At 49.5% G+C, this 11,913-nt stretch overlaps 5 protein-coding genes across 5 annotated transcripts; 2 read left to right on the forward strand and 3 right to left on the reverse strand.

The window, feature by feature from the left end:
• Positions 1 to 3,778: 3,778 nt before the first annotated feature.
• GUITHDRAFT_153339 (hypothetical protein) lies at positions 3,779 to 4,788 on the reverse strand (the record flags this gene model as incomplete). The annotated part of the gene is made up of 4 exons (XM_005830288.1): positions 4,754 to 4,788; positions 4,601 to 4,691; positions 3,916 to 4,493; positions 3,779 to 3,793 (listed from the first exon to the last, which is right to left on the reverse strand). Exons 2-4 carry the CDS (start codon positions 4,647 to 4,649, stop codon positions 3,779 to 3,781), a joined length of 642 nt encoding a protein of 213 aa, XP_005830345.1. The 5' UTR covers positions 4,650 to 4,691; positions 4,754 to 4,788.
• Positions 4,789 to 7,443: 2,655 nt separating this feature from the next.
• On the reverse strand, positions 7,444 to 8,268 carry GUITHDRAFT_153340 (hypothetical protein; the record flags this gene model as incomplete). Its single annotated transcript, XM_005830289.1, is given in 2 exon segments — positions 7,444 to 8,172; positions 8,184 to 8,268. A coding segment is annotated over 1 exon segment (477 nt), but the record flags the coding sequence as incomplete, so codon positions are not given.
• Positions 8,269 to 8,336: 68 nt separating this feature from the next.
• On the reverse strand, positions 8,337 to 9,200 carry GUITHDRAFT_110785 (hypothetical protein; the record flags this gene model as incomplete). The annotated part of the gene is made up of 1 exon (XM_005830290.1): positions 8,337 to 9,200. The coding sequence occupies one exon, from the start codon at positions 9,198 to 9,200 to the stop codon at positions 8,337 to 8,339; it is 864 nt and encodes a 287-aa protein (XP_005830347.1).
• A 646-nt stretch (positions 9,201 to 9,846) lies between these two features.
• Positions 9,847 to 10,596, forward strand: GUITHDRAFT_153341 (hypothetical protein; the record flags this gene model as incomplete). The annotated part of the gene is made up of 1 exon (XM_005830291.1): positions 9,847 to 10,596. A coding segment is annotated over exon 1 (496 nt), but the record flags the coding sequence as incomplete, so codon positions are not given.
• A 426-nt stretch (positions 10,597 to 11,022) lies between these two features.
• On the forward strand, positions 11,023 to 11,846 carry GUITHDRAFT_110787 (hypothetical protein; the record flags this gene model as incomplete). Its single annotated transcript, XM_005830292.1, has 2 exons — positions 11,023 to 11,788; positions 11,830 to 11,846. The coding sequence occupies 2 exons, from the start codon at positions 11,023 to 11,025 to the stop codon at positions 11,844 to 11,846; spliced, it is 783 nt and encodes a 260-aa protein (XP_005830349.1).
• Between the last annotated feature and the right edge of the window lie 67 nt (positions 11,847 to 11,913).

Genomic DNA, 11,913 nt, shown 5'->3' on the forward strand with positions numbered 1-11,913 from the left:
AAGAGGGGGTGGTGCCCGTGTGCTTCCAGCGGCAGTCAGCCCTGGTTCAAATACAAAAGTTCACTGGCTGATAACGTGTTGTGTGCTTGAAATCTTCATCAAGTGAAGATAGATGCACTTGTCAGAGATCAAATGACAACATAGCAATTGATGTAAAGTACATGGAAGCTCTCCGATATCCTTGAGTTTTGCGTAAGACGCGTTGCACAACCGTGAATTTGCTCAGCCTGTTTATTCAAATTTGCATTGTACATAAACAGATCAAAACTTGATATGCATACTGTGAGACGAGGAACATGATCTACCACACTACAAGCTTTCAAGGTTGTTGACTGCGCGGGAAGAGAGGGAGGATGGAAGGCAGGGGCGAGCAGAGTCACGGCAGGCGTGAGCATGATGGAAGGGAACGGGGAAGGAAGGGCTTCAAATGGGTACCGGGAGATCGCAACGGTTGGGACCCTATGCTAAGCCAATCGTTGAGGTCGTTCATATTCTTAGCCACTAATTGCTAAGCACATGGCTGTAGGATGTGCTTAGCCCATTTATTAACTAAAGCATTTGTACCGAGAGGCTAAGGTCAAGGTCAAGGTTAGGTCAGCCCATAAGCCCCCTATTGAGGCGGGTTTGTAGGCTTTATCCTCGTCCTCCTTTGTTTGCTCCGGTTTACCCTTCTTTTTCAGTCAATAAAAAGTTTTGATCTACTCCACTGGTACAAAAGAATACTACCACGTGGTACCCATTGCTTGATAACAAGAGTTTTACGTCATGCCGTCGCTTGCGTGGTTGAGTAGCGGATTCCGCTGCCTTCTCCGTTTCCGAGTATTCGACGATGAGGCGGGCTTGTGGGGTCTATAGAGAGCATCCCTCATCACAAGAAGCATGTCATCCTGCATCAGTCATCACTGGCAGCAGGCAACGTCCCGGCATACACACATCCTAGGCATCGCTCTTACCGAAACGTTTTCAGAACAGATGACGTTTCCCAGTTACGGTCATCTTCTCGAAGCAGCCACACTTGACGAATGATCCGGTCTTGCTTGTTTGCATCGGCGTGTATCATGTCCCATGGTGCAAGCGCAAGCAGCTCTTCCATCACGTCTGTGCGTCTGTGGTGGCCCAGGCAGGCGAGGTAAACCATTGCGGCAGATGCGACAAACCAGCACCGGAGAAGGAGAGCAGACCTTTGAAGCGCCGCCGTAAATGTGGCGTCATGCCCAATCAATCTTGGACATACTCAAAGATCCAGGCAGGAGATCGTTGGAGGGTGATCAGTACAGGGAAGCTTTCCATGATCTGGCGTCCAAGCGGGTCAATATCAGCACCCAAAGAAATGACGCATATCGTCTCCCTGCCATGCTTGACTTGCCCAAATCCTCCAAGGCTTACGAGGTGGGCGCCCTATCCGCCGCAGGCGGCTCCTATCTAAGTGTCATTGCCTTACTTTGCTCTTGAGGCAGCCTGTACCGAAGTGAACCTGTATTAGCACATGGAGCACTACAAGGCTGTGGAGATTGACAAGTATGAGGCGACAAAGGATTGATATCGATGCGGAAGAATGAGAGAAAGAGAGTCGAAGAGAAACGGCGGGGCTTTGAAAGCAGTGGCAACTGAGGTAGGAGGTTTGGAAAGGTGTGGAGATATGCACCAGATGTTGAAGAGCTCGGATATTATCTCGCCGCATGTAAATGTTGAATTGAACATCCTGCTAGGCTTCAGAGAAGTCCCGAATAGACCGGAGCATCTCGCTGTGTAGGGGAACCACCATGTGCGAAGTTGATTCATAGAGTAATCAGTGACGTGAGATGAAAGCAGGAGGTCACGGCAGCAACTCACACCATCATCGCAAAACAAACTTCCATCTGCGAGTTGCTAGCACGGTTCGTCAGTGGAAAAGTCTATTGGATAGCGTCGAGTCATCGCACTGCGGAAGGCGCTGTCAGGCTCAGTAGGCTCGTAGGAGATAGAGTCATGATGGCCACGTGTGTCGTTTATCTATTCTAGCAAGCTTCTACGGCATCGCGACGAAGGTCCTCATCTCAAACGCAAAGATTGCTGGGCTCTGGCAACTTTGTATATTTCGAAATGATCGCCCACAGGAATCCTGACGATTCTAAAGTCTTGGATGCACAACCTTGCAAGGCGACTCTCTACGTGCAAAAACTTCTCTTCTTCTGTCGCGTCCTCCCAGGTTCCAACTACTCCCTTGGCGCTGCTCTTGCGATTGACTACGTACGTGGCGGAGTGACAGTCATCCGCATCGCATCCTCCTTCGAAAGCATCATGATATACTGAGTGACTCCCCTGATTTGACTCTCCTGCTCCTGGCTTGCCTTCACTCCCTGAGATGTGAAGCCTTGATCTCGTCCCCAGCAGGGCATTTCCTCATGCCCTGAAGGTACAACGAACACAAATAATTGCCTCTCAAACTTGTTCTTGGCTCGCAGAGCGTTCAAGATGTTGAGTAATGAGTCCACTTTGATAGGATGTTTCCCCGCCCGTGTCATCTGGAACATGTAGAGAACCCCGCTAGCAGACAATAACATCGCATCCATGCAAGGAAAGTTCGATGCCTTTGGCTTACAGTATGCATCCGGCATGATCACCCACTCCTCCAAGTCTCCGATTGATGACGCAAATTCAATGTACGGTTGCGATTCCTTCAACTTCAGCTTTTCTGACCCGTTTCCATCGCCCGTATCCTTATCCAGCCTTTGCAGATGGTACATTCCTCCTCCCTTCAGCACCTCATGCGCAACGTGTTCAAAAGCTACACCTGCAGCTGACTGATAGCCATAAGTAGGACTCGAAAAAGCAAAGTCGACAACATGATCCCAATCCCTTTTCACAAGGGTCTCAAATATCATCTTCTCGGCCTTCGTCGAGCATATTCGAGCGGTAAAGGATCTGAAGTCAGTGCTGGGGGAAAGGTGAATCAGTTTCGATGGCATTCCAAGGTCGTCATTCACTGCTGCATCCATCTTGTTCTTGAGTGATGTCACTGAATCTATTCCTCCAACAGCCTGCCCAAGTGTCTCTAAAGGTTTCACGACGATGTTTCTCGGCACATTGCCCCAATCCTCTACGATCTTCTGTACTTCGTCAGGGTCCATACCACGCTCCGATTGCATCTTGATGAAGAGTGACATCTCCTCGTCTGACCACAACGGCAAGAAATATCTCTTCGCCGATCCAGCATTCACAATGGCCTTGAACATCCCATACTTCGGTGAAGAGATTATGATTGTCTTCGCGGTTCGTGATATCGAATAGTTCCCCTGCTTTTTCAACAGATCACAGATATACCAGTGCCTAAACGTTTGAAGAAAGCGTTGCGCTACGGATCCATCCATGAGCAGGCTCCATGCTTCTCCATCAAAGTACCAATATTCACTCCCTATCTGATACACTACTTCCTCACCAGGCCGGAGGAGCTGAAGAAGTAAGAAGTATGCGAAGCAGGACTTCCCGATCCCTGGAGTACCTGTGAGGATTACTTGATGGCATCCTTGAGTGGTGTCCTTGCCCTTTAGCGTCTCTGGGTCCAACTTGAAATCATTGGCAATCAACTCCCTCATCTTCAAGTAGCACGCTCGTATGAAGAGCTTGTTTCCAAGTGTCTCATAGCCTCCCAAGCATGTGGAGAAGCTGACGTATTCATTAGCCACCAAGCCCTTTCCTGCGCGTGCGGTAGTCCAGAGCTCTTTCAAGAAACTTAGCATGCCAACTAGCATCAGTCCTCTTAGTACCCATGATAGCCACATTCAATTCTGTTTCACCTTCAGGTCTTGACAAGCTGTCTCGAAGTTGCACAGGACGTGGAATAAGCCCCTCAAGCCGCTTCTTGTCCTCTACAAGCCGCGTCTTGTCCTCTACAAGCAGCTGCTGGTACTCTACAAGCTGCGTCTTGTCCTTTACAAGCTGCGTCTTGTCCTCTACAAGCTGCGTCTCCCTTTTTATAAGCTGCTTGAGGATCTCCTCCTGCGTTGGGTCATTTTGACCTTGCATCCTTTTCAACAGATCTGTAATCTCTTTTTGTACATCTTTGATCTCTCCTTGTACACCCTCGATCTTTCCTTGTACACCTTCGATCTTTCCTTGTACATCTTTGATCTCTCCTTGTACACCTTCGATCTTTCCTTGTACATCTTTGATCTCTCCTTGTACACCTTCGATCTTTCCTTGTACATCTCCGATCTTTCCTTGTACATCTCCGATCTTTCCTTGTACATCTCCGATCCCTCCTTGTACATCTTTGATCTCTCCTTGTACATCTCGGATCTCTTCATTCCGCCTCTCTTGTTGTTCTCCCTCCATTTCTGATTGCACTCCCTCCATCCCTGTGTGTACACCCTCCATTTCATTCATCCATGGAGACCTCTGAGTCCTAGAGTCCTGAGCTTCAGCAGAGATGCCGGAATTGAGGATCTCCTCAGAACCCGTCTTGGAACGAGGGGTTGAAGCTTGCTTCACATCTTGTCTCTTCTTTTCAGGCCCTGGGAGGCAGCGCGCAAGGTCAGCTTCCCATATAGAAATTGAGCCTCGCACTCAGCCATCGCAGCACGGGGGGGATCGACACTGGTACAAAATCGATAGGTCTCACCTTGGTTGTCGCGGTCTTGAGAGAGTTCGTTCGCCCTGGGCGTCTTCATACTTCCCTCCCGTGGACACAACTAACGCAATGTGAGATGCCCCTACATCACAGTATCAGACCCAAACATGCGTTCGAGGATATCATCATGGGCAAACAACATACTTGCGATCGTCAGCTACGATGCACGGCAAGGGCGGCAGCCTCCTGTCACTCTGGCCTTTCAAGGACACGTATCCTCTTTTTCATAATGTAGCTAGTGGGGTACTTTTGGGGTAGGAGGACCCGGTCCAAGCGGGTACTTCATGGATTGTAGGGGCAATACATCTCTTATTTTAGAGAGTGCAACTAAAGTTTTCCTAGTATTTTATTAGGGGGCTTATGGGTTGACCTAACCTTGACCTTGACCTTCGTGCTGATTTGAATCCGACGTCCGTTTTAGGAGAAATGCTGTCATGAACGGATGCAAGATAGCTTGAAAGCAGGGTAGAAAGAACCTAAAAATTGACTGATATTTAGTACTTTGACCTTCAGTTTTAGAGTTTTAAGTTTTGTTTTTATCTCTTTCTTGGAACTGTTCGACATATCGTGAATGGCAATTGCGCTGCATGCGATGTCGGCAAAGCACCAAGATGTCCATGATGGTTGTGTTTCCTCATTTGTTAGCGGCATGAATACTGACTAAGGATGGAGAGCATGCAGTAAGGGATCTTTCCTTCCAGGTTCCATGATGCCTTGGATACAGATAGCACTGTACAGATGGTTCAAGCATGACAAGCACAGGCATTCGACTTTCAAACAGATAGCCTAGAGGCTTGCACCAGCCAAGCATTGCTTGATTCATGCCAAGTTTGTCTCCAATTTAGCTTCATCTGCAGGACATCCCATCTTTGAAGGCACATCTTCAATCACTTTTCACCTCATTCAAATACAAAAGTTCACTGGCTGATAACGTGTTGTGTGCTTGAAATCTTCATCAAGTGAAGATAGATGCACTTGTCAGAGATCAAATGACAACATAGCAATTGATGTAAAGTACATGGAAGCTCTCCGATATCCTTGAGTTTTGCGTAAGACGCGTTGCACAACCGTGAATTTGCTCAGCCTGTTTATTCAAATTTGCATTGTACATAAACAGATCAAAACTTGATATGCATACTGTGAGACGAGGAACATGATCTACCACACTACAAGCTTTCAAGGTTGTTGACTGCGCGGGAAGAGAGGGAGGATGGAAGGCAGGGGCGAGCAGAGTCACGGCAGGCGTGAGCATGATGGAAGGGAACGGGGAAGGAAGGGCTTCAAATGGGTACCGGGAGATCGCAACGGTTGGGACCCTATGCTAAGCCAATCGTTGAGGTCGTTCATATTCTTAGCCACTAATTGCTAAGCACATGGCTGACCTTAGGATGTGCTTAGCCCATTTATTAACTAAAGCATTTGTACCGAGAGGCTAAGGTCAAGGTCAAGGTTAGGTCAGCCCATAAGCCCCCTATTGAGGCGGGTTTGTAGGCTTTATCCTCGTCCTCCTTTGTTTGCTCCGGTTTACCCTTCTTTTTCAGTCAATAAAAAGTTTTGATCTACTCCACTGGTACAAAAGAATACTACCACGTGGTACCCATTGCTTGATAACAAGAGTTTTACGTCATGCCGTCGCTTGCGTGGTTGAGTAGCGGATTCCGCTGCCTTCTCCGTTTCCGAGTATTCGACGATGAGGCGGGCTTGTGGGGTCTATAGAGAGCATCCCTCATCACAAGAAGCATGTCATCCTGCATCAGTCATCACTGGCAGCAGGCAACGTCCCGGCATACACACATCCTAGGCATCGCTCTTACCGAAACGTTTTCAGAACAGATGACGTTTCCCAGTTACGGTCATCTTCTCGAAGCAGCCACACTTGACGAATGATCCGGTCTTGCTTGTTTGCATCGGCGTGTATCATGTCCCATGGTGCAAGCGCAAGCAGCTCTTCCATCACGTCTGTGCGTCTGTGGTGGCCCAGGCAGGCGAGGTAAACCATTGCGGCAGATGCGACAAACCAGCACCGGAGAAGGAGAGCAGACCTTTGAAGCGCCGCCGTAAATGTGGCGTCATGCCCAATCAATCTTGGACATACTCAAAGATCCAGGCAGGAGATCGTTGGAGGGTGATCAGTACAGGGAAGCTTTCCATGATCTGGCGTCCAAGCGGGTCAATATCAGCACCCAAAGAAATGACGCATATCGTCTCCCTGCCATGCTTGACTTGCCCAAATCCTCCAAGGCTTACGAGGTGGGCGCCCTATCCGCCGCAGGCGGCTCCTATCTAAGTGTCATTGCCTTACTTTGCTCTTGAGGCAGCCTGTACCGAAGTGAACCTGTATTAGCACATGGAGCACTACAAGGCTGTGGAGATTGACAAGTATGAGGCGACAAAGGATTGATATCGATGCGGAAGAATGAGAGAAAGAGAGTCGAAGAGAAACGGCGGGGCTTTGAAAGCAGTGGCAACTGAGGTAGGAGGTTTGGAAAGGTGTGGAGATATGCACCAGATGTTGAAGAGCTCGGATATTATCTCGCCGCATGTAAATGTTGAATTGAACATCCTGCTAGGCTTCAGAGAAGTCCCGAATAGACCGGAGCATCTCGCTGTGTAGGGGAACCACCATGTGCGAAGTTGATTCATAGAGTAATCAGTGACGTGAGATGAAAGCAGGAGGTCACGGCAGCAACTCACACCATCATCGCAAAACAAACTTCCATCTGCGAGTTGCTAGCACGGTTCGTCAGTGGAAGAGTCTATTGGATAGCGTCGAGTCATCGCACTGCGGAAGGCGCTGTCAGGCTCAGTAGGCTCGTAGGAGATAGAGTCATGATGGCCACGTGTGTCGTTTATCTATTCTAGCAAGCTTCTACAGCATCGCGACGAAGGTCCTCATCTCAAACGCAAAGATTGCTGGGCTCTGGCAACTTTGTATATTTCGAAATGATCGCCCACAGGAATCCTGACGATTCTAAAGTCTTGGATGCACAACCTTGCAAGGCGACTCTCTACGTGCAAAAACTTCTCTTCTTCTGTCGCGTCCTCCCAGGTTCCAACTACTCCCTTGGCGCTGCTCTTGCGATTGACTACGTACGTGGCGGAGTGACAGTCATCCATCCCTTTGGCCTCCGCATCGCATCCTCCTTCGAAAGCATCATGATATACTGAGTGACTCCCCTGATTTGACTCTCCTGCTCCTGGCTTGCCTTCACTCCCTGAGATGTGAAGCCTTGATCTCGTCCCCAGCAGGGCATTTCCTCATGCCCTGAAGGTACAACGAACACAAATAATTGCCTCTCAAACTTGTTCTTGGCTCGCAGAGCGTTCAAGATGTTGAGTAATGAGTCCACTTTGATAGGATGTTTCCCCGCCCGTGTCATCTGGAACATGTAGAGAACCCCGCTAGCAGACAATAACATCGCATCCATGCAAGGAAAGTTCGATGCCTTTGGCTTACAGTATGCATCCGGCATGATCACCCACTCCTCCAAGTCTCCGATTGATGACGCAAATTCAATGTACGGTTGCGATTCCTTCAACTTCAGCTTTTCTGACCCATGGACATCTTGGTGCTTTATCCAGCCTTTGCAGATGGTACATTCCTCCTCCCTTCAGCACCTCATGCGCAACGTGTTCAAAAGCTACACCTGCAGCTGACTAACTGAAGGTCAAAGTACTAAGATGATGTTAGGGTTTAGGGTTTAGGGTTTAGGGTTTAGGAGGTTCCTTATTTCCTGGCAGGTTCCTTCGTCGAGCATATTCGAGCGGTAAAGGATCTGAAGTCAGTGCTGGGGGAAAGGTGAATCAGTTTCGATGGCATTCCAAGGTCGTCATTCACTGCTGCATCCATCTTGTTCTTGAGTGATATCACTGAATCTATTCCTCCAACAGCCTGCCCAAGTGTCTCTAAAGGTTTCACGACGATGTTTCTCGGCACATTGCCCCAATCCTCTACGATCTTCTGTACTTCGTCAGGGTCCATACCACGCTCCGATTGCATCTTGATGAAGAGTGACATCTCCTCGTCTGACCACAACGGCAAGAAATATCTCTTCGCCGATCCAGCATTCACAATGGCCTTGAACATCCCATACTTCGGTGAAGAGATTATGATTGTCTTCGCGGTTCGTGATATCGAATAGTTCCCCTGCTTTTTCAACAGATCACAGATATACCAGTGCCTAAACGTTTGAAGAAAGCGTTGCGCTACGGATCCATCCATGAGCAGGCTCCATGCTTCTCCATCAAAGTACCAATATTCACTCCCTATCTGATACACTACTTCCTCACCAGGCCGGAGGAGCTGAAGAAGTAAGAAGTATGCGAAGCAGGACTTCCCGATCCCTGGAGTACCTGTGAGGATTACTTGATGGCATCCTTGAGTGGAGTCCTTGCCCTTTAGCGTCTCTGGGTCCAACTTGAAATCATTGGCAATCAACTCCCTCATCTTCAAGTAGCACGCTCGTATGAAGAGCTTGTTTCCAAGTGTCTCATAGCCTCCCAAGCATGTGGAGAAGCTGACGTATTCATTAGCCACCAAGCCCTTTCCTGCGCGTGCGGTAGTCCAGAGCTCTTTCAAGAAACTTAGCATGCCAACTAGCATCAGTCCTCTTAGTACCCATGATAGCCACATTCAATTCTGTTTCACCTTCAGGTCTTGACAAGCTGTCTCGAAGTTGCACAGGACGTGGAATAAGCCCCTCAAGCCGCTTCTTGTCCTCTACAAGCCGCTTCTCCCTGTCTACAAGCAGCTGCTGGTACTCTACAAGCTGCGTCTTGTCCTTTACAAGCTGCGTCTTGTCCTTTACAAGCTGGTTTAGGGTTTAGGGTTTAGGGTTTAGGAGGCCGCTGGAGTAACAGACAGGCCGCTGGAGTAACAGACATGCTCTCCTCCCCTGCAGTTTGAGGGGATCCCTGCGAGCTAGGGTGCTGAACAGGATATTTTTCTGTGCAGAAACGGTTGTTTGATCATGTGGTATCTATCCAAAGAGGAAAGGAAACAGATTGCTCGTGTCCGAGTTTCCCAGTTCCTAAACAAGGACACGACACCTTCAGCACCTTCGCTAGGAGAGCTGATCCGAAGATTGGAACACTTCGTCAGGCAGTACCCTCAGAGCAGGACAGGCAGAGCCTTGCAGTCCAAGGAAGTCTCGATGAACGCCTTAGCCGAAGCCATTCGACAGACCTGCAAACATGCTGAAGTCAGGAGCCAGGAGGATGCCATCAAAGAATGGGGGGAAGAAGGACAGTCGTGGTATGTCTCTGCATGGAACGCAGACAAACAGGAGGTACTAGACAAGAGTGCCTGCATCGATGCTTCAGGAGCGTCCCCCGAGAGTGGTAAACTGATTACCATGGCTATCCTCGGAGTTCCTACCCAGTACATAAAACAAGTTGAGGTACTGTGTGAGAAGTTGAAGGATCAAGGACTCTTGGTGCACGAGGAGCAGGGCAAGAAATGCATCTCGTGGAGAGCCCCGATCAAGAAAGATTTGATTCCGACAGTGGATGAAATCCCAGTCGTGGCAACACTCCAATTGAACGACGCAGCAGAACTGCTGTGGAAAGGACAGACGAACTTCAGGATCGACGGAAAGATGATCCGCGCGGTGAACGCGCATTCGAAGCATCCTTGTTCCTTCAAGATAAGGCCACAGAAGGATAAGCACTCTGGCAAGGCGGGGGCCCTAGCTGAGTTCTCTCACCTCCTCAAGATGAATCATGGCATGAACTCAGCTGGGATTACGGAGATCTATCGTCAACACCTGCTGCAACAAGGAATAGCTGTGTTGGAGGTGCAGCCGGAAGCGGGCATGCAGCTAGAGGTCAAGACGAAGAGGAGACCTCAAGGTCAGCCCAACAAACGCACTTGGAAGAGAGATCGATTGGATTGCGAGATGCTCTTCGACGGACGTCCTGAGCACCACGCTACGGATGTTTGAGGGAGACGACAGGAATGGAGGAAGCATACACCTCGGACTGATGTCGGAAGATGAAAAAATCCTCAAATGGTTCACTACTCAGGTTAGTGCAATCACCAGGGTAACGAGACAGCATCCAATTAGGTTGGACTTCTTGCCCGACGCGCCAGGAGCAGTACCACGAAGAGTGACCTATGAGGTACTGGTCAAGAGTAAAGCACAGAAGGGAAGGTTCACCAGAGAGGAAGCTGAACAGATCTGCGACGGGGAGGATCTCTCTATGGGCATGACAATTCGAGGACTGAGACGGATCGTGGCGAGCTGGAAGGAGTCAGCGGCTGAGCACATCGTCAAGATCTCCTCGAAAGAAGGGTTTAGGGTTTAGATCTGAGGCATGCAGATCAGCGGATCTGAGGCATGCAGATCAGCGGGGTCCCTGCGTGGTAGAGCAAGAGTCGCCAGGAACGCAGGAAGCTCGGGAAACCATCGAGAATGCTTCGAAACATGTGGCCAATATCTATTGTGAACCCTGACGAGATCGTGCAGTACCGTACCTCCAGCTACCTCAAGAGGCAGACGGAAGCTGCCACGATGCCGTCATCAGCCGAACTGATGCGGAGACTGGATGAATTCGCAAGGCAGAACCCCAAAAGCAGGACGAGCAAAGCTCTGAAAGCCAAAGAAATATCCTTGGAAGCCTTAGCCGAAGCCATCAGTCAGACATGCAGCTTTGCTGAACCCTCGTCACTGGAGAATCCGAAAGGGCTCAGGCAGTGGGGTGACGATGTCAGGCAGTGGTACCTGTCAGAGTTCCAAGCTGACAGACAAAGGCAGATGGAGGCCAGATCATATGATGACCAGGGCACAAGTGTGCAGACGATTACCATGAAGGTACTTGGGATCCCTGCATACTTTTCCAGACAGGTGGAAAACTTATGCCTCAAGCTTGAAGAGCAAGGCTTGATCGTCGATCAGACGCAAGACAGCAGGAGCCTGATCTTCAAGGCTCCCTTGAAGCCTGACCTTGTGCAGGCAGCGGAGATCCCAGCAGTGATCACATTTGTCCGCAATGAGGCGGCTGAGAAACTCTGGAAAGGAGAAGGTACCTTCAAGGTGGCAGGCAGGAGGATTCTAGCAGTGAACCCAGCAGCCAACCCACCGATCTCGTTCAAGATGCGGCCAAAGAAGGAGAACATGGGCAGAGTTGGAATCCTAGCTGAGGTGGCCCAACTCCTGATGCTCAACGATTCGAGCACAGGTGACATATGTGAGATCTACAGGCAGCTATGCCTGAAGCAGGGATTAGCGATCATTGATCTGATCCCAAACGCGGGAATGACAGTGAACCTCCCCCCCAAGAGGAACCTACCGCCAAAGAAGGTG

Source organism: Guillardia theta (assembly GCF_000315625.1).
Source record: "Guillardia theta CCMP2712 unplaced genomic scaffold GUITHscaffold_47, whole genome shotgun sequence".
In the NCBI taxonomy this organism is placed as follows: domain Eukaryota; class Cryptophyceae; order Pyrenomonadales; family Geminigeraceae; genus Guillardia; species Guillardia theta.